Here is a 20,128-nt window from a genome sequence, read left to right as displayed (position 1 = left end):
TGCAGCCAAAAATAACGATTAAATATTCACCACATGGAACAACAGATAGTCCCCCAAAAAATCTAAAGGAAGTTGAAGTGTCTGTTCTATATCTTAGCGATATGAGAAAGATCAGGAAACATTTGTTTTGTTTTACATCCCTTATTTGACAGTCTCCATATATACAGTACTTCCATAACTTTTTTTCAACTGGTACCGGGGGACCTTCAGACGAGTGTTCGTGGGAGTGTACACGTTTGTGTACATGTTCGTGAGAGTCTCACCTTTCCACAGAGGGGTCATATAAGTGTGTAGCCCAAACTGTTCAGATGCTACAGACAGAAGTTGGCAGATTGGCAGTACCGACTTCAGACGAGTCCCAATACACTTGTGGGGGTCGTAGAGCAAAACGGAGAACACTATCATAATAGTTTCGGAGGCCAAACCATTCGGATGCTACAGACAATTATTTTGGTCTCGTGGTCTGACAAACATGGCTCTAGCTCTGTCTCCTTTCACCGCAGATGCGGAAGCGCGACATTGGCGGGTGCGGCGGATTCACCAAGATGCATCTCTAGTTCAAATTGACAGATTCTTTATGGGGATTGTTGTATTATGCTAATTTGATTTCCACTGGGGCTCGGACATCAACTCTAGTTAAGGCCTCTAAGTGCTCTGATCAGCCTGGGAGGAGCCTGCGTTGTGTTAGATGCAAAGATAGTTAGAACTATCTAACCAGCCAGCTAAATTACAGTTTGCGATTAGCTAATTGCTTCACAGAAAATAGGTAGCTAAGCAGTTTAACAGTTGTTGTACTTGCTGCATTAGGTTGACAAATAGCCAGCAAAAAGAATGGGCGGAGTTGCATAAACAGTCTGTGAGGCAGTGCAGCTTCACAGGCACCATCACCACTTGTGCATCATTCTCTGTCATAGCGCTCCCCCATGAGGTTGACTATATTACTCTCATGCAAGTTATTCTTCCCACTGTCCCAAAAGTCACTCTTAACCGTCATTTTTTCTTGTCAAATAATATTTAATATTCCGTCATATTCATCTTTGTCATGCAAAATATTTGCGTAAAGTATAAAAAAAAGGACTTATCTTGCAGTGTGATTTAATTTGAAACTTTTCTTGTGCGTTATAAGGAGGCGCTTATTTAACTGGAGTATAGTAAACTGAGCAATACATAAATAGTCGCCTCATTGCAATGCACGTTGTCGAAGAAAAGTTTTCAATCATGCAGCCCGATTATAAATGAGGTTCATGGTCATTTTTACACTTTGCACGATTATTTTAGCCTTGGCAACCAGCCTGATCCCGGCATTCACCATTCTATGTAACTTTCTTCAATGGTGAATGCAGTGATCATGCAAGTTCCACCAGGATACAATTCTTTTGCACTATGAACATTTCACCCGTAGTCAACAATAAAGACATTGCATCAAAAATCTGCACCAAAAACCTTTTATTCTATAAAAGGAGTGGGGTAAATCTCAACTGTACAGGGGGAAACAGACTTAATGAAACACCATTTCTCACAGTATCAAAAAGCTCACGTTCTTCCTCACTGATCTTTACACATTTGTTCTGTACAAATACAAAACAAATAATATTAATGACAATAACAATAACTGCATTGCACTGAGTAATATAGTACTGGCCCAAAAGTTAATGCTTTCAATATAAAATACCTACAATTCTGGTTGTTAAAGTAAGTGTCCAGTGAAAATCTATTCTGTTAACCCATACCTAAATAATGTTGTTGACTCATCCAATACTTGTATTTGTGGCCAAAGCATAATTTGGAGATTTTTTTCTTTAAAAAACCCAGCTCAAATGTGTATCTCAAACAGACCGTTTAAAAAATGCTTGCCATTTCCTCATAGAGGATGATGTCATCCTCCTGAAGAAGGATGAGCTGGCCAATCAGCGGTCTACTGGCACGAATATTTTTAATGACCGGTATACGCCCATACCATTCTGTCGTTGGGGTACACCGACACCATTGCAATGCAGAAAACCTGCATTTTAACATAATTAATTAAAACAAACAGGAAAGTAAAACAATTTCACTCATTGTTATTAATTATAGGCGATATGTCATGAAAATCTGTCAATACTAGACAGTTACTTTAAGAAAAGGAGTTTTGATTAATGATAAGAAGAGGCACACTCACACACTTATACACACATGCACACACACACACACACAATCAATCCACCCTTACATTATGTGGTGCCATATTGTTTAAGTGAGGGGTGACTAGTGAAGTGGATAAATGGGCTTGTACAAATACAGTACAGTATTGAGGGTCATCAAGTCTTAAGTGGTATGCTGCCATGTCTAAACCATAGATGGATCTATCTTTTGTTGGACAGAACATTTCTATATTGGCGTACTGTATTGATGTATTATGGCATTGTTTTCTTTGTGGTATATGGAGTAATACATCACAATGGACATTAAAGGGGTACTTATATTGTACGCATCAATGCGGTGAGGTGGGTTTGACCAATGATAACAGATATTTTCAACTCTGGGTACGTCCTAAATGGCCCCATATTCCCTATATAGTGCACTACTTTTAACCAAAGCCCTAGGGGCCCTGGTCGAAAGAAGTGCATTAGGGAGTAGGGTGCCATTTTGGACGGTTGTTCAGGTTGAGACGGTCCTTCATGTTTTTGTTGTTGCGGGTTGCAGGTCATTAGGACTGTTAGGTTAGGGCACCATGATCACACCGACATGCTTGCCAACTTCACAAAAACAAAATGTGCACAACACAAATGGGACTGATTTTTAGGACATAAATTTTTTTTTTTTTTTTATAACACATTTCAGCATTTCAGTTGTAAATCAAAGAAAAAAAGATATTTTTCACATTGTCTAGTCAGTGTTAAAAATAGAACTCCACCTGTTACATTTATTATGGACTTTTTGATTATATACAGTATGTACACGTCTTGTTCTTTAATTCATTTCTCATAGTCCTTAATGTCTAATACCATCGAATAACAAGATGCAATCAAAGGCATGTCCTCTTCTAGAAAGATGTGCTTAGTAACATTGCTAGGAGTTGAAGCAGAGAATGATAGAAACTCATAGGAACATTGCATTGCTCTGTGTGGACCAATAAGATCCCTCTCTGCTTCAGGCATGCGCTCAACTCAACTCACACCAAGGCTGGGTTCCCAGTTAGAAAAGCATTATTATCTGCACTTTGTTTTTATATTGTCAAGAGAAAAAGGATCTTAAATTCAATCATGTTTTATTTAGCCAGCGTTTTGAAATGATGATGGCTGCTGCGACTGCTAGGGAGTGACCCAAACACTATGTTTACATGTTCTTTAGTATGCATGTACCATAGGAGCTGTACTTAGCCACTGACTTCAGAACAGCGCTTAAGAGGGAGGTTTGTGTACGTCCCAGTAGCAAGATGTACATTACCACTGACTCCAGAACAGTGCTTAGTAGCGAGTGCTGTATATGTTCCAGTAGCAACAAATATTCAACCAGCGCTAGGAGCCAGGTCTGTGGAGGTTGCATAATCAAGTGAACACAAGAGAGCAGGAGCTAAAAACAGCCACCTTAAGACATGGAGATCAGTCAGGCTCAGAGTAGGAGCACTGATCTAGGATCAGTTTAGCCTTTTAGATAATAATGAATATGATAATATGGATCGAGAACTCCTACTCTGAGACCCTTTGTGAATACAGGCCCTGATCTGGGTCGAAATGGGCAGGAATGCTCGTAACAACAGAGTGCCTCGCGACGTGTCGTCGGGGGGCAATGAGACCCCGTTTCCCCGGGGTAACCCTGAAGCCCAAAACAAACGTGCGTTTCGAAAAACAGAGTTTCTCAGATTGACTTTGATTCATTAAGGCTCCGACGGGCGAGAGGTAACACACTGCTGCACCAAACACACCCTTCTAAACTCCTCAGCTCGGATTATTTGTTACGCGCACAAACACAAGCTCCCCTAGTTTGTAATCTCAACCTTTTTCTTGTTCTACTTTTACAGCCTCAAGCACAATCTAAGGATATGAAATAGTCACAAAAAAAAAAGGGATGTTATTATGTTACGAGCCAATCATTAGCAAAGAGAAAGAGAAGAAAATGAGAAAAACTACAGAAGGCCTTTTTTTTTTTAAACAACACAAATACTGTTACTGAACAACAAGCTATAACTGTGGGGCAAGTGAACATGATTTCATTTCTGATTGAAACTATTAATAAAACAGAATTCTTCACAGTCTTGTAGCTCCCTGTTTCAGGAGATGGGGGAGCGGAGAAATGGAGCGGAAGGGGGTTGAATAAGACCGAATAAGACATTTCTACACCGCCACACCCGAGGGGTCTGCTGACTCTGCTGAGGAAATTATATGTACGGAGGAGAGGACACGATGCATCATCAACTGTCTTTAAATAGCACACACTACACTAACGCTCACACACAATCACACACACGTACAGACGGCTAGCCCATGCACGCAGCGCAGGTTAACAGAAGATGATCAGACACAGTAAACAGTTGCTCGACAGCTGAAAAGTAATCTCTGAAGTGTTTTCCCCTCTCAAATAAACAAAACTGAAACAAAAGCCACATATCCTTCCCTGCCTCCTCCACCTCCTCTCTGTCCCACTCCTCTTCTTGCTCTGCGCCGAGTGTGTGATGTAGGTAACCCTGCATCATTTCAAAGTATGTCCTCGGTCTCTCTCTCAGTCCAGCCTGTCCATCTCTCTCTGCTCTATCCCTGGTTTGTCTTCCCTAGTCGATCTTCTGGATGGATAGGGTGCTGTTGAAGTAGATGGCCTCTGGCTGTGTGCACACTGCGTGGGGTGTGAGGGAGAAACGAGGAGGTAAGCTGTGGGGTATGAGAGTCGTGGACTACCCCTTCAGGTGCTAAGCAACCAGAAAACAACAAACTCTTGTCATCCTTTTGGGATCTTCATTCTCCACCTCTTGAATGTAATGATCTCCACGATGACCCACAGTTCAAAATGGAGGACGAGGCGTGGGCGTAGAGAAGACTAGGACTAAACAATGGACCAGCAATGCGATCAAAAATGACTGAAAGGGAATTTTAGCAGTACAGAAAGCTCGCCATCAAAGTGGAAAATAAACACAATCGTAGTGAACTTCAGCTAACTATTCTGCAAACACATAACATAACTGTTTTACGGTCATTCTATTGATGTAAATGTTTTTCAAATGATCTACCGCCACTTTATTACTTGATTTCTTGACCACTGGTGACGTTTTCAATGGTAATCCTGTAGAATCAGTGTTGGTCCAATGTATGAGTTTATTTTCTAACGCTCCCGCGTGGAAAATGTATGTTGTCTTAACCTTGGTTCTTTTTTAGAGAGAGGAGAGGAGGGGGAACAGCCAAAGGAAGTGACACAGCAGAGAACCTCTAGGGGTCAGAGTTCAGGCCCTCCCATTTGAGTTCCATCTGAGTCCCGAGGGGGGCTGGGGAGGGAGGTGATGGGTTGGAGGGCGAAGGTAGCAGGGGGTTTAAGGTTTAAAGGTCAAAGGTCAGGGGTCAGCGGTCATGGTTCACATCATGACGTGGCGTCTCCGGTGCAGGGCTAGGTGGTCAGACCGGGAGAAGGAGCGGTCACAGTCGGTGCAGCGGAAGGGCTTGATGCCCGTGTGTTTACGGAAGTGTCGCGTCAGCTCGTCTGACCGGGCGAACCTCCAGGTACAGCCCTCCCATGTACAGTGGTACGGCTTCTCTCCTACAGGGAAGAAGATATGGAGATGATTGGTTGATTGATTGTGTAAACATTGGTTTAAAACCAGTTAAATCAAACTGAATGTAATCTAAAATGTAACCTAAGAAATCCCCAAAAGTAATTATTTATCATGAGAGGGCCATGCACAATAACTAGTAATAATGCATACTCCAAGAAAGGTTCAAATCTCACCTTTCTGGTAAAAATAGTTATACATTGCTGAGGTGAAGTCACTTTTGAGGACACAAGCTCAAGTACAAAGTAAAAATATGCAAAAAATATAAAAATAGGAACATTTTTGTATGATGTATTTCCTTTTCAACAACACTTTGAATAAGTCTTGAAATGACATATGCTTTCTAAATATAGCATCATCAAATGATAAAATGACTATAAGATCTTATTTATTTTCTAAAGGTCTCTCCTGATCCAAATGTCTCATCGCTGTGGACGTCTCACAGAGCTCGAGCTTGGCTTCCTGTGTCTCATCGCTGTGAACGTCTCAGAGCTCTAGCTTGGCTTCCTGTGTCTCATCACTGTGAACGTCTCACAGAGCTAGGAACTAGCCTTTCATCTCATATTAATATTGTCCATCTATGACAAACAGAAAGTGTTTTGTTTCAAATGATTTTAGATGAATGCCTATAAATCAATCTCTGAATGTGCTACCGTGATGAAACCACTCTCTCCTGCTGCGCTACGATGTAACGATTTGCAGGCACGTGCTTTGTCCATGATGTAGGGTTCAGCGAGGAGTTGATGGACAGTCGGAAGAGCGAATTAAATGGTAAGAGGGACATCCCAGATTTCACATCCTACGTCAGACAGACTCAGAAGAAAATACTAGCGTGTCCGTGGGAACAATGCAAGCCATTTCCATCTACTGTCTCCACAGATGGATTTATAAGAGAAAATGTCATTCGGAGAGGCAGTACTTTAGGTAAAAACCAATAAGATAAGAAGCTCTAGTATAGATCGACATTAAGTGTCTATTCATTGGCTACAAAATGTGGGTCCTGGGTCAGCCATTGGCTAGAGATTAGTATGTGGGTGGGACAGGGTCAGTGTGTGTGCTACCTGTGTGTATCCTGCGGTGGGCTTTGAGGTGTGAGCTCTTGGTGTACACCTTGTTACAGCCATCATAGTCACACATATGGACACGCCTCCTCTTCATATCCGGCGAATCAGGATCCACCTGCATGTCCATGTCTACGCCTGACCTGAGAGAGGGAGAGGGGAAGGCAAAGGAGAGAGAGAGAAGGAAAAGAGATGGAGAGAGAAACAACAGAAGAGAGAGAGAGAGAAGGAAAGAGATGGAGAGAGAAACAATGGAAGAGAGAGAGAGAGAAGGAACGAGATGGAGAGAGAAACAACGGAAGAGAGAGAGAGAGAGAAGGAAAGAGATGGAGAGAGAAACAATGGAAGAGAGAGAGAGAGAGAAGGAAAGAGATGGCGAGAGAAACAACGGAAGAGAGAGAGAGAGAGAAGGAAAGAGATGGCGAGAGAAACAACGGAAGAGAGAGAGAGAGAGAAGGAAAGAGATGGCGAGAGAAACAACGGAAGAGAGAGAGAGAGAGAGAAGGAAAGAGATGGCGAGAGAAACAACGGAAGAGAGAGAGAGAGAAGGAACGAGATGGCGAGAGAAACAACGGAAGAGAGAGAGAGAGAAGGAAAGAAATGGCGAGAGAAACAACGGAGAGAGAGAGAGAAGGAAAGAAATGGCGAGAGAAACAACGGAAGAGAGAGAGAGAGAGAGTAGACCTGTCATGATATGGGTAAGGCTGGAGTGACATGCATTGAGTCATGTACTTAGTGAAATGACAGAATGTATTAGCAGGATTACTAGAAAGCAGCTAGCTACCTGAATATGAACTGTTAGTGTTACGCAATCAGACATGTTCTACATATGACCTTTACCTCTCCAGCCCCACCCATACTGTCTATGTTCCAAATAACCCTGGAAGGAAACGACTATGATGTAACACCTTTACCTCTCCAGCCCCACCCATACTGTCTATGTCCCAACTAACCCTGGAAGGAAACATCTATGATGTAACACCTATAGAGCTCTCCAGCTTGTAGTCCTAAAACCCTGAAATGACTCCCCTCTGGTTGGTTCAGCCTTTCCTATGGGGAAAATCAACGGGAAAGGGTTTTTGGGATAAACGCCCAAAATATGGTCTGAGGTTAACACAAGCTTAGGAGATCTTATACGTTTTGTTCTGCGAGACAATATTGGGGCTCCTGAGTGGCGCAGCGGTCTAAGGCAATGCAGTGCTAGAGGCATCACTACAGACCCTGGTTCGATCCCGGGCTGTATCACAACCGGCCGTGATCGGGAGTCCCATAGAGCGGCGCACAATTGCCGTCCTGGTTAGGGTTTGGCCGTGTAGGCCGTCATTGTAAATAAGAATTTGTTCTTAACTGACTTTTCCCTTTAAGTGGCTATGGAGTCTCAAAATGGACAAACAGTACTTTTGCCGCTTTTTTCTAGTTTTCAAGCGAAGGTCTTTTAACGGAGTATGCGACCACACTTGTTTGGTTCGCCTAGCCGAGGTCAGCTAGGCGCCAGCCGAACTGAATGCATGCTGACGCCTTAACAGAGCCTGACTCTGAATAATCACTGCTAATTAAGTCTATTGTTCAGGTTCATCACATCTCCTAGTGATGTGTGGTCCCTGGGTGAATTTACAGGTCACAGCCACCAGAGAGCGCTAGACAGTAACAAAAACCCATACAGTTAGACAGCTTCCAGTTCAAAGCTGATCTCTCCTTCTCTCTCTCTCTCCCCCCCCTCTCTCTCTCTCTCTCTCTCTTCTCCCCCTCCCACTCTCCTGTTTTTTTTCTGTCCATCTTTCCATCTCCCCTCCTTCACTTCCTCTCCCTCCCAACCTCCCTGTTCCTCGCTGCCATTCACTGTCTCCACCCTGCCTGCCAACTAGTTAACACCCTTTCCTCCTCTCTCTCTTCCTTTCTCTTGGTTTCCTCTGCCCAGCCATTAGCTCAAACACACCAAACCAGCACAAATAGAGCTAATGTAATTCCTCCTTCATCCTATCCTGCCCGCTGAACACACCGACTCACCCCTCTCCTTTTCTCTCTCCAAACCATTTATGAGGAGGTGTGATGGCAAACTGCATTACGTCATCTTGTTTACACCTGGTTCTGGGACAACCCTGCCCAGCAACACACACACAGCTAAGTGAACTCTCCAAGCACACACCCTACATTTCAGATAGATAGAGTGGAGCTCGGTCTCCCCTGTTGCTGCCTCACTACACACACGCACACGCACACACGCACACGCACACACACGCACACGTCTCTCCTCTCCTCCAGTGTTCAGGGGTTACATAAGTGTCCAGAGCAGAGCAGTGCTGCAGTAATGTAATTAGCGCCAGAGAGTGGAGAGGAGAGAGGAGGGACGGGTCCAGCTCACCACAGCCAAACCCCCAATGAAGAAGCAAATTCACCCTATATCATTATTCTCCAATAATACACTCTTCCTGTAAAACCCTACTCCTATATCAGGACTGCAAACTATCCTCGTTATGTGCCCCACAAATGTCTGTTGAAATTGTGATAGCAATAATCTGACACTCACCCTGTGGAGGATGAGCCCTACAGAACCACCACCCTGTGTACTGGAGGATGAGCCCTACAGAACCACCACCCTGTGTCCTGGAGGATGAGCCCTACAGAACAACCACCCTGTGTACTGGAGGATGAGCCCTACAGAACCACCACCCTGTGTACTGGAGGATGAGCCCTACAGAACCACCACCCTGTGTACTGGAAGATGAGCCCTACAGAACCACCACCCTGTGTACTGGAGGATGAGCCCTACAGAACCACCACCCTGTGTACTGGAGGATGAGCCCTACAGAACCACCGCCCTGTGTACTGGAGGATGAGCCCTACAGAACCACCGCCCTGTGTACTGGAGGATGAGCCCTACAGAACCACCGCCCTGTGTACTGGAGGATGAGCCCTACAGAACCACCGCCCTGTGTACTAGAGGATGAGCCCTACAGAACCACCGCCCTGTGTACTGGAGGATGAGCCCTACAGAACGACCACCCTGTGTACTGGAGGATGAGCCCTACAGAACCACCACCCTGTGTACTGGAGGATGAGCCCTACAGAACCACCACCCTGTGTACTGGAGGATGAGCCCTACAGAACCACCACCCTGTGTACTGGAGGATGAGCCCTACAGAACCACCACCCTGTGTACTGGAGGATGAGCCCTACAGAACCACCACCCTGTGTACTGGAGGATGAGCCCTACAGAACCACCACCCTGTGTACTGGAGGACGAGCCCTACAGAACCACCACCCTGTGTACTGGAGGATGAGCCCTACAGAACCACCACCCTGTGTCCTGGAGGATGAGCCCTACAGAACCACCACCCTGTGTCCTGGAGGATGAGCCCTACAGAACCACCACCATGTGTCCTGGAGGATGAGCCCTACAGAACCACCACCCTGTGTACTGGAAGATGAGCCCTACAGAACCACCACCCTGTGTACTGGAGGATGAGCCCTACAGAACCACCACCCTGTGTACTGGAGGATGAGCCCTACAGAACCACCACCCTGTGTACTGGAGGATGAGCCCTACAGAACCACCACCCTGTGTACTGGAGGATGAGCCCTTACAGAACCACCACCCTGTGTACTGGAGGATGAGCCCTACAGAACCACCACCCTGTGTACTGGAGGATGAGCCCTTACAGAACCACCACCCTGTGTACTGGAGGATGAGCCCTACAGAACCACCACCCTGTGTACTGGAGGATGAGCCCTACAGAACCACCACCCTGTGTACTGGAGGATGAGCCCTACAGAACCACCACCCTGTGTACTGGAGGATGAGCCCTACAGAACCACCACCCTGAGTACTGGAGGATGAACCCTACAGAACCACCACCCTGTGTACTGGAGGATGAGCCCTACAGAACCACCACCCTGTGTACTGGAGGATGAGCCCTTACAGAACCACCACCCTGTGTACTGGAGGATGAGCCCTACAGAACCACCACCCTGTGTACTGGAGGATGAGCCCTTACAGAACCACCACCCTGTGTACTGGAGGATGAGCCCTACAGAACCACCACCCTGTGTACTGGAGGATGAGCCCTACAGAACCACCACCCTGTGTACTGGAGGATGAGCCCTACAGAACCACCACCCTGTGTACTGGAGGATGAGCCCTACAGAACCACCACCCTGTGTACTGGAAGATGACCCCTACAGAACCACCACCCTGTGTACTGGAGGATGAGCCCTACAGAACCACCACCCTGTGGAGGATGAGCCCTACAGAACCACCACCCTGTGTACTGGAGGATGAGCCCTACAGAACCACCACCCTGTGTCCTGGAGGATGAGCCCTTACAGAACCACCACCCTGTGTACTGGAGGATGAGCCCTACAGAACCACCACCCTGTGGAGGATGAGCCCTTACAGAACCACCACCCTGTGTACTGGAGGATGAGCCCTACAGAACCACCACCCTGTGGAGGATGAGCCCTACAGAACCACCACCCTGTGGACGATGAGCCCTACAGAACCACCACCCTGTGTACTGGAGGATGAGCCCTACAGAACCACCACCCTGTGGAGGATGAGCCCTACAGAACCACCACCCTGTGGAGGATGAGCCCTACAGAACCACCACCCTGTGTCCTGGAGGATGAGCCCTACAGAACCACCACCCTGTGTACTAGAGGATGAGCCCTACAGAACCACCACCTTCCAGTCTATGACACTCACCCTGTGTCCAGTCCCGGGGTACTGAAGGAAGCAGAACCCGACTCTGTCCCACTCTCCACATCACTGTCACTCTGGTACTCCACTGGGGACGCCGAGCCAGGCTTGATACGCACTAGAGGAAAAGATGGATAAACGGAGAGGGGAAGAGAGAGGACGCAAGAAAGATGGGGAGAAAAGAAATGGACAATGTAGAGGAAGATGGAAAGGTTTACAGAGAGAGAGAGGGGGGGGAGAGAAAGGCAAAAAACAACAGGGGGTTAGCAACTTAAATCCAACCACCATAACACACAGTGCTTGGCAACACAAAAGGTAAGCCAGGCCATCCCAGCTGAGTTGATTAGAATTTTTATTTGGGTGTGAGAGAATTCCCATTATACTTAGGTGTGGTTGGCTGTGCTGCGGAGGCCGGTGATTGTATTTGTGAACCCCCCCCTTTCCCCTACCCCCATCCCTCCCTCTCTTAGTGGGTCAGAATGTGGCGACTGCATTGTTCAAAGTTTCTCTTCCCTGAGGATGCGAGGGGGTGGGGGTGTAGTGACGATGGGGTTGGGATTGGGGCGGGGTAAATAACTGTCCTTTGTGCATGAACAACCCCCCCCCCCCCCCCCCCCCACACCTATTATTACTGCAACCCACCTCATTCAACGAATAAAATCTCCTTTGAGTCTCTATAAACCACCTCCCGTCACACATACCCTCCTCACCGCTGCTCTCTCTCTCTCTCTCTCAATTTAAGGGCTTTATTGGCACGGGAAACATATGTTAACATTGCCAAAGTAAGTGAACTAGATAATAAACAAAAGTGAAATAAACAATACAAATGTACAGTAAGCATTACACTCACAGAAGTTCCAAAAGAATCAAGACATTTCAAATGTCATATTATGTCTATATACAGTGTTGTAACGATGTGCAAATGGTTAAAGTACAAAAGGGAAAATAAATAAACATAAGTATGGGTTGTATTTACAATGGTGTTTGTTCTTCACTGGTTGACCTTTTCTTGTAGCAACAGGTCACAAATGTTGCTGCTGTGATGGAACACTGTGGTGTTTCACCCAGTAGATATGGGAGTTTATCAAAATTGGGTTTGTTTTTGAATTCTTTGTGGATCCGTGTAATCTGAGGGAAATATGTGTCTCTAATATGGTCATACATTTGGCAGGAGGTTAGGAAGTGCAGCTCAGTTTCCACCTCGTTTTGTGGGCGGTGTTCACATAGCCTGTCTTCTCTTGAGAGCCAGGTCTGCCTACGGCGGCCTTTCGCAATAGCATGGCTATGCTCGCCGAGTCTGTACATAGTCAACGCTTTCCTTAAGTTTGGGTCAGCCACAGTGGTCAGGTATTCTGCCACGGTTTACTCTCAAAGTTAGGGTGGAAGAGGACAGAGTTTTAGTTTCCTTCGCAGCCTAGTGCGGAGGAGACGCTGTCGTTACGGCATGGATTCAGGTGTGTTCCTGAGAATGGAATTAAGGCTCTGCTTTGCGGTCGGCGAACAGGTAGGAGCTGAATTTATACATCCCGCTTCCAGAATGAACAAAGCTGTGGTTCTGTTCATGAAAAGAGCAAATTTGGTAGGTAGGCTCATTGCTAGTGGAATATTTGTAAGGGGTGTGTTGGTGCCAATTTCTCATCTTTCTACCCCCTCGACCAGGGTGGTAGTTGCAAATTTGCCTCTGTTTATTACGGATGATAAAAAAAGGGGGGGGAAAGGGTCGTTTTGGTAAAGTTGCTAGTGGTTTCGTGTACTGTCAGCAGGTTTTTAGGCAGATACAGGCCTGAGCTACAGGCAGTTAGATTTGGGTATGTCATTTAGGCGAAAATTGAAAAAAAGAGGCAGATCCTTAAGTTTGACCTAGTGGATATTTGGACTAGACGTTCCAACACAAGACAGTATACATGGGTGAAGGCCTTTGGAACTAGGGTGAGTGCAGCCCGGCTTGATCGATTTTACCTGTCCAGGAATCAAAGCAATAGGCTGTTGGGCGCTACCATTCTCCCGGTGGGGGTTTTCAGATCACCACATAACCATGGCTTGTCTGTCTATTTCACCAAGGCCTCGGCAGGCATCCTATCCTCCCAGCTCCTTCTTCTTTAGTTTGGAAAGACAGAGTGGTGAAGCCAAGGGTATGTGTTGTCCACGGCTTTCGGATGGGCGGGTGACCTCTGTGGTGGGGGAGATGCGAGAGCGGACTGTGGAGTTTTATACTGAGTTGTATAGGGCAGAACTGTGTGATCCTATGTGTGCTCAGGTTTTGTTTGCAGAACTCCCTAAGCTCTCTCTGGCACAGAGGGATGAAATGGACATTCCTCTGTTGTCCCATGAACTGGCAGAGGCCGTAACCCAGATGACCCCGGCCGTGCACCGGGGGTCGATTGACTCCCTGTGGAGTTAAAAAAAAAAAAAAAGGGGAATAATTGGACTGGACTGGACTTCTTTTGCGTGAGTGCGTCGGGGTAGGAGAGTTGCCGATGAGCTGCTGTCGGGTGGCTCTGACTCTCCTGCCCAAAAAAGGGGGCTTAAGAGCTGGAGGCCTGTGGCATTGCTCTGTGCGGATTACAAGATATTTGCCAAGGTCCTCGCTAATAGACTGAAATCCCATCTGGACTCTATAGTACACAAGGACCAGACATATTGTGTCCCGGTACGCTCAATTATGGACAACTTGTTCTTAAATCAGGGACATGTTGGACTTGTCGAGAGTTTCTAATGTGAACTTTGAACTGGTCTCTTTAGATCACGAGAAGGCTTTTGATAGAGTGGACCATGAGTATCTGTTTAATGTGATGTTTGGGTTTGGGAAGAGGTTTTTGACCTGTGTGAAGATGTTGTATGCTGGGGTGTCATGTATGGTCAAGGTGGGAGGAGGGCTCAGTAGGCCAGTCTGGGTGAGACAGGGCATTAGACAAGGATGCCCTCTATCGGGGCAGTTACCGTTGAAGTCGGAAGTTTACATACAGTTAGGTTGGAGTCATTAAAACTAATTTTTCAACCACTCCACGAATTTCTTGTTAACAAACTACAGTTTTGGTAAGTCGGTTAGGACATCTACTTTGTGCATGACACAAGTAATTTTTCCAACAATTGTTTACAGACAGATTATTTCACTTATAATTCACTGTATCACAATTCCAGTGGGTCAGAAGTTTACATACACTGAGTTGACTGTGCCTTTACACAGCTTGGAAAATTCCAGAAAATGATGTCCTGGCTTTAGAAGCTTCTGATAGACTAATTGAAATCATTTGAGTCAATTGGAGGTGTACCTGTGGATGTATTTCAAGGCCTACCTTCAAGCTCAGTGCCTCTTAGCTTGACATCATGGGAAAATCTAAAGAAATCAGCCAAGACCTCAGAAAAGAAATTGTATACCTCCACAAGTTTGGTTCATCCTCGGGAGCTATTTCCAAACGCCTGAAGGTACCACGTTCATCTGTACAAACAATAGTACGCAAGTATAAACACCATGGGACCACGCAGCTGTCATACCGCTCAGGAAGGAGATGCGTTCTGTCTCCTAGAAATAAATGTACTTTGGTGCGAAAAGTGCAACTCAATCCCAGAACAACAGCAAAGGGCCTTGTGAAGACGTTTCAGGAGATATGGTGTGTTGGGTGGGGGGATACACGGTTGTAGAAGTGGTGAGGTTTTTGGTTATTGTGACGTGTGGTGTTGTTTTGCATTGTGGTGTAGAGGGCAAGGTGAGTATGGTACATGTATGCAGTACAGCAGATATTTTGGTGTTTTAAGGGGGGAGGGGGGGGGGGGGGGGTGAGGTTTAAATGAAATGAGAATGTTTCATTAAAGAAAGACAAAAAAGCCCAAGTCTCTCTCTCAGCGCACAAGACCTCTGCTGGGCTGTAACTCTCTCGTACACACTAGGACGTTCGGTTATAACGGCGTCGGTTACTAGCTAGGGAAACTCACGAGGCATGTGCTACTGAAATTGTATATAGTTAAGGACTTATTCTTTTATAACAAATGCTCTTACTCCCATGTGTGATAGTGGTCGCTGTGCGCGGTTCTGAAACGTCAGTGCGCTGTTGAATTGGCGCCTTGTCTTAGACCACGTTGCCGTGTGAATAATATCAAAGTTAACCAGTATATTGGTGTTGAGAACAACGTGGTGGAGGCAGCAGCAGAGGAGGTGAGAAAACGGCCCTTGACTTATGGTCTAAGAACAGTGAGGAGAGAGGAAACCCCAACGTAATTAGGTCTATAATCAACAGCCGAGCTGTTAAATGTGACTGGCTTTATACAGCCTGCTTTTGTTGCCAGTTTAAGTGTTTAATAGCTGATTCTGTGAGCACCAGTCTGCATTTGCTATGTTGTAATAAAAGCTTTCCACTGTTTTTCATTAGAACAGCCTCTCTGGTATGACTTACAATTCATTTAGTGTTGTTTACACTGTTCCATATTGTCCCCAAAATAATATTTATAATAATAATAATATCATTAACTAATAATGAATTAATAATCATTTTTCTTGATCGCCTTCTTATTGTTATTACTATTATGATCATCATGATAATATTAAGTCATGTCATTATCATTAGTAGCCCATAGCTGCCTTGTGTAACCACCATCGAGCTGTAGGCCAAAGAGCGCATCCTGTTTAGTCTTCATACCGTAACTTACTATAGTTCAATACGTATATAGGCTACTGTATCAGTCAGTCAGTCATTCGTTCATGTCATCACACAGCATAGAGTTACCCGTGATTCGAAATGCAATCAAGCATTTTAGTTTTAAAATAAAATAACTAAGCGACCTTGAATAATTAGTGTCAACAATAAACTGTTCCATTCACGAAAGCACGCAACTGTTTTAGCCTTTAGTAAAGGCTATACGGAAAAAAACTGACTCTCTGGTAAGCTTGTAATTTATTTCATCCTGAGCAACCAGTGAGAATTCCCCCATGTTGAGTTTATTTGTCACGTCCTCTGCATCCATTTTGTTGTGCACCGGGGCCTCCCACTCCTCTTTCTATTCTGGTTAGAGACAGTTTGACCTGTTCTGTGAAGGGAGTAGTACTCAGCGCTGTACCAGATCTTCAGTTTCTTGGCAATTTCTCGCATGGAAAAGCCTTCATTTCTCAGAACAAGAATAGACTGATGAGTTTCAGAAGAAAGGTCTTTGTTTCTGGCCATTTTGAGCCTGTAATCGAACCCACAAATGCTGATGCTCCAGATACTCAACTAGTCTAAAGAAGGCCAGTTTTATTGCTTCTTTAAATCAGGACAACAGTTTTCAGCTGTACTAACATAATTGCAAAAGGGTTTTCTAATGATCAATTAGCCTTTTAAAATGATAAACTTGGATTAGCTAACACAACGTGCCATTGGAACACAGGAGTGATGGTTGCTGATAACGGGCCTCCGTACGCCTATGTAGATATTCTATTAAAAATCAGTCGTTTCGAGCTACAATAGTCATTTACAACATTAACAATGTCTTCACGGTATTTCTGATCAATTTGATGTTATTTTAATGGACTAAAAATGTGCTTTTCTTTCAAAAACAAGGACATTTCTAAGTGACCCCAACTTCTGACTTCTGGTAGTGTATCTCTTAACACCATCCATATTGGATTTCTATTTGCCATATATTTTTTGTGTTTGTGTGTGTGTACGTGTGTGCAGAGACAGGCGTCCTTACGAGGACAGTAAGGGACGGGTCACGTGTGAGATATCGTGACGGGGTGAACGAGAAACAGTGCGATATTGTAACTGAAAGGGAGGGAAAAGAGAGAAAGAGCTTGTATGTCAGAGTGAGATTGTTTTGAAGAGAGTTAACATTGACGAGACCCAAGAGAGATGTATTGCTTGTGAGAAAACCGTTCAAGAGGTCAAGTGACACCCGGTTGTGCGATAAAGTGAGGAAGATGAGGAACGGCGTGTAAGTGAGAGAAATCACCTACTTCTTCCTGCTAGAGAAGAGGAGGAGGTGACCAGAGAGAACTCTATTATCGTTTCTCTATGAAAGGGACAGTTCACCCAAATTACAAAAGGACACATAGATTTCCTTACTCTGTAAGCAGTTTATGGAGAAAGTATGACAGCAATCCATGCTTTTGTTTTGTTTACCTAAACACTGTTCCAAATGCAAATTTTTTGCATTGTTGGCACAAATCCAATGCAAGTTAATGGTACCTATATTAGCATTTCCACGCTTCATTTCCAAATCATCCTTTAGTATCTCAAAATAGATTGTCTCACTCAATTAAGTTACTTATAGATGATTCGAAAACGAAGCGCAAAAATGCTAACAGGTCATGTGGGTGAATTATCTGTTTAACTTTGACGATTTCATTTCCCAAATCCTTATTTTAGAAGGTTATACTTATGACGTTCGTATTGCGATTGTTTCAGCCTCGTTGCTTCAATGCTCTGGACAAGAGCGCATGCTCAACGACTAAAATCTACAACATAAACCTCCAAAGCTCCATCTCGACAACAGCACCATCCTCCGCTGCCTCGGACTCACCGGATCCCTCCGAGCGCCCGTCGCTCCCGATGAGGGGCACTGTGATGGCAGCGGTGGCCACCCCGTCCGTGGGCATGGTGGTGTAGACCACGGGCAGAGACTGGACCACCACGGGGATGGTCTGCAGCTGGCCCATCTTACTGGGCATGTTGACCGATGGGATGGTGTGGATGACATGCAGGATCTGCTGACCGCCTGCCCCCTGGGTGGATGCTAGGATGGACCCGGGCGAGAGCATCTGGAGGAGGGAGGGATGGATGGGTGGAGGAGAGGAGAGGAGGGGAGGGGATAGTGTGGGTATACATGTAGAGGAGCAAGGCCATCTGAAATGGCACTGTATTCACAGTACACTACTTTTAGCCAGAAAGGAGAATAGGGTGTCATTTTGGACACACACATTGTGTCAAGCATGGGAGTACTGTATTAGATTATTAAACTGAAAGACAAAGCCTTTCAATAAAAACATTGTAAACTAACAGTTACTACATAAGACATAGGAACCTGACTTCCACATTTTTGGCAGGCCCTAATACAGTATGTGTGAGTGGTTTCACTTTTCAGCCAACAGACACTTCTACCCATCATTCCAAAAGAGGAGCTAGCTAACGAGCCGACTGGCTTAATAACTGGCGTGGTTACCATGGTGTCTAGAAAGGTTACCGTATGGATGGGGGTTGCCGACAGCGTGGGCATCGCCACTGAACTCGGGACGGGGTTGGCTGTCGGCGTAGAGACGGGCAGGGAGGAGCGAGGCTTGCCGAGGGACAGGTCGACAGGTTCCGTCTGGTCCTCCGGGGGGAGGGAGGAGTCGTCTGCTGTTGTGTCTGTGGCTGTGCAGAGTGGAGGGGGAGACACAGGTTGAGTCTTCTCTGTCTTGATCTTCAGGTCTGTAGGCTGGGGACACTCCTCGCCTACTTCAGCCTGCTAGAGAGAGGGAGGGGAGGAGAGGATGGAGGGAGGAAGAGAGAAAAAGAGAGAGGGAAAGGGAGATAAATAGGGAGGCAGACGATGGAGAGAGGAAGAAAGAGAGATGATCAGTCAGCACATTATTTCTCTCCACACACACACACACACACACACACACACACACACACACACACACACACACACACACACACACACACACACACACACACACACACACACACACACACACACACACACACACACACACACACACACACACACACACACACGACCCTGCTCTCCCCTCAGCAAAGTTCAGCTGTACTCTCTGGCTGCACAGACAGAGCAAAGGAGGTTAGGGGAACAATGGTTGCTGTGTGGGGCCCTGGGAGCTGAGAGGGAGCTGGGAGGGAGAGGTGGAGCTGGGAGGTGGAGAACAGAGCAGCAGACCTAGAGCTGGCACACTGCCATGAGAGAACGGCCCTGCCCAGCCCTGCCCAAGCCCTGCACTGAGGCACCGGGCGTGTTGGAGTGTTAAGGCTAAAGCAATCGACTGTAGACAAAAGTCAAGGAGTGAAGTCGGGGGAGGTGCATCAGCGACAGCCGAAAGTAAGACACTAATGTGGTTTTCCAACAGCTCAGATCAAAACCGAAATCATTATATCATATTATGTGTGTCGATTCATAGTACAATCAATTAGTGAGAGACTCAAATGTCACATTTATTTGTATACACTGAGTGTACAAAACATGAAGGACGCCTGCTATTTCCATGACAGACTGACCAGGTGAAAGCGATGATCCCTTATTGATGTCACCTGTTAAATCCACTTCAATCAGTGTAGATGAAGGGGAGGAGACAGGTTAAAGAAGGATTTTTAAGCCTTGAGACAATTGTGACATGGATTGTGTATGTGTGCCATTCAGAGGGTGAATGGCAAGACAAAATATGTAAGTGCCTTTCAACGGGGCATGGTAGTAGGTGCCAGGAGCATCGGCTTGTGTCAAGACCTCCAACACTGCTGGGTTTTTAATGTTCAACAGTTTCCTGTGTGTATCAAGAATCGTCCACCACCCAAAGGACATCCAGCCAACTTGACACAACTGTGGGAAGCATTGGAGTCAACATGGGCCTGCATCCCTGTGGAACACTTTTGACACCTTGTAGAGTCCATGTCCCAACGAATTGAGGCTGTTCTGGGGACAAAAGGGGTGCAACTCAATATTAGGAAGGTGTCC

The 20,128-nt window shown here is 45.8% G+C and overlaps 1 protein-coding gene across 5 annotated transcripts in view; it reads right to left on the bottom strand.

The window, feature by feature from the left end:
- Positions 1-1,429: 1,429 nt before the first annotated feature.
- LOC139530309 (Krueppel-like factor 8) overlaps positions 1,430-20,128 on the bottom strand; it is a 105,044-nt gene continuing 86,345 nt past the window's right edge. For 3 of the 5 annotated variants that reach the window (XM_071326593.1, XM_071326590.1, XM_071326594.1), the window contains 5 exons: positions 18,623-18,907; positions 17,984-18,221; positions 11,498-11,609; positions 6,796-6,938; positions 1,430-5,721 (listed from right to left, as the gene is read on the bottom strand). In XM_071326593.1, the coding sequence (XP_071182694.1) occupies positions 5,540-5,721; positions 6,796-6,938; positions 11,498-11,609; positions 17,984-18,221; positions 18,623-18,907 (960 nt within the window). In that variant the 3' untranslated portion in view covers positions 1,430-5,539. The remainder of the gene's footprint in view (positions 5,722-6,795; positions 6,939-11,497; positions 11,610-17,983; positions 18,222-18,622; positions 18,908-20,128) is intronic. The other 2 variants (XM_071326592.1, XM_071326591.1) reach the window with 2 other exon arrangements.

The sequence above is a fragment of the Salvelinus alpinus genome, chromosome 9 (assembly GCF_045679555.1).
Source record: "Salvelinus alpinus chromosome 9, SLU_Salpinus.1, whole genome shotgun sequence".
NCBI classification, from domain to species: Eukaryota; Metazoa; Chordata; class Actinopteri; order Salmoniformes; family Salmonidae; genus Salvelinus; species Salvelinus alpinus.
Note: the sequence above shows the minus strand (reverse complement) of the source record. Positions and strands in the feature narration are given on the sequence as shown.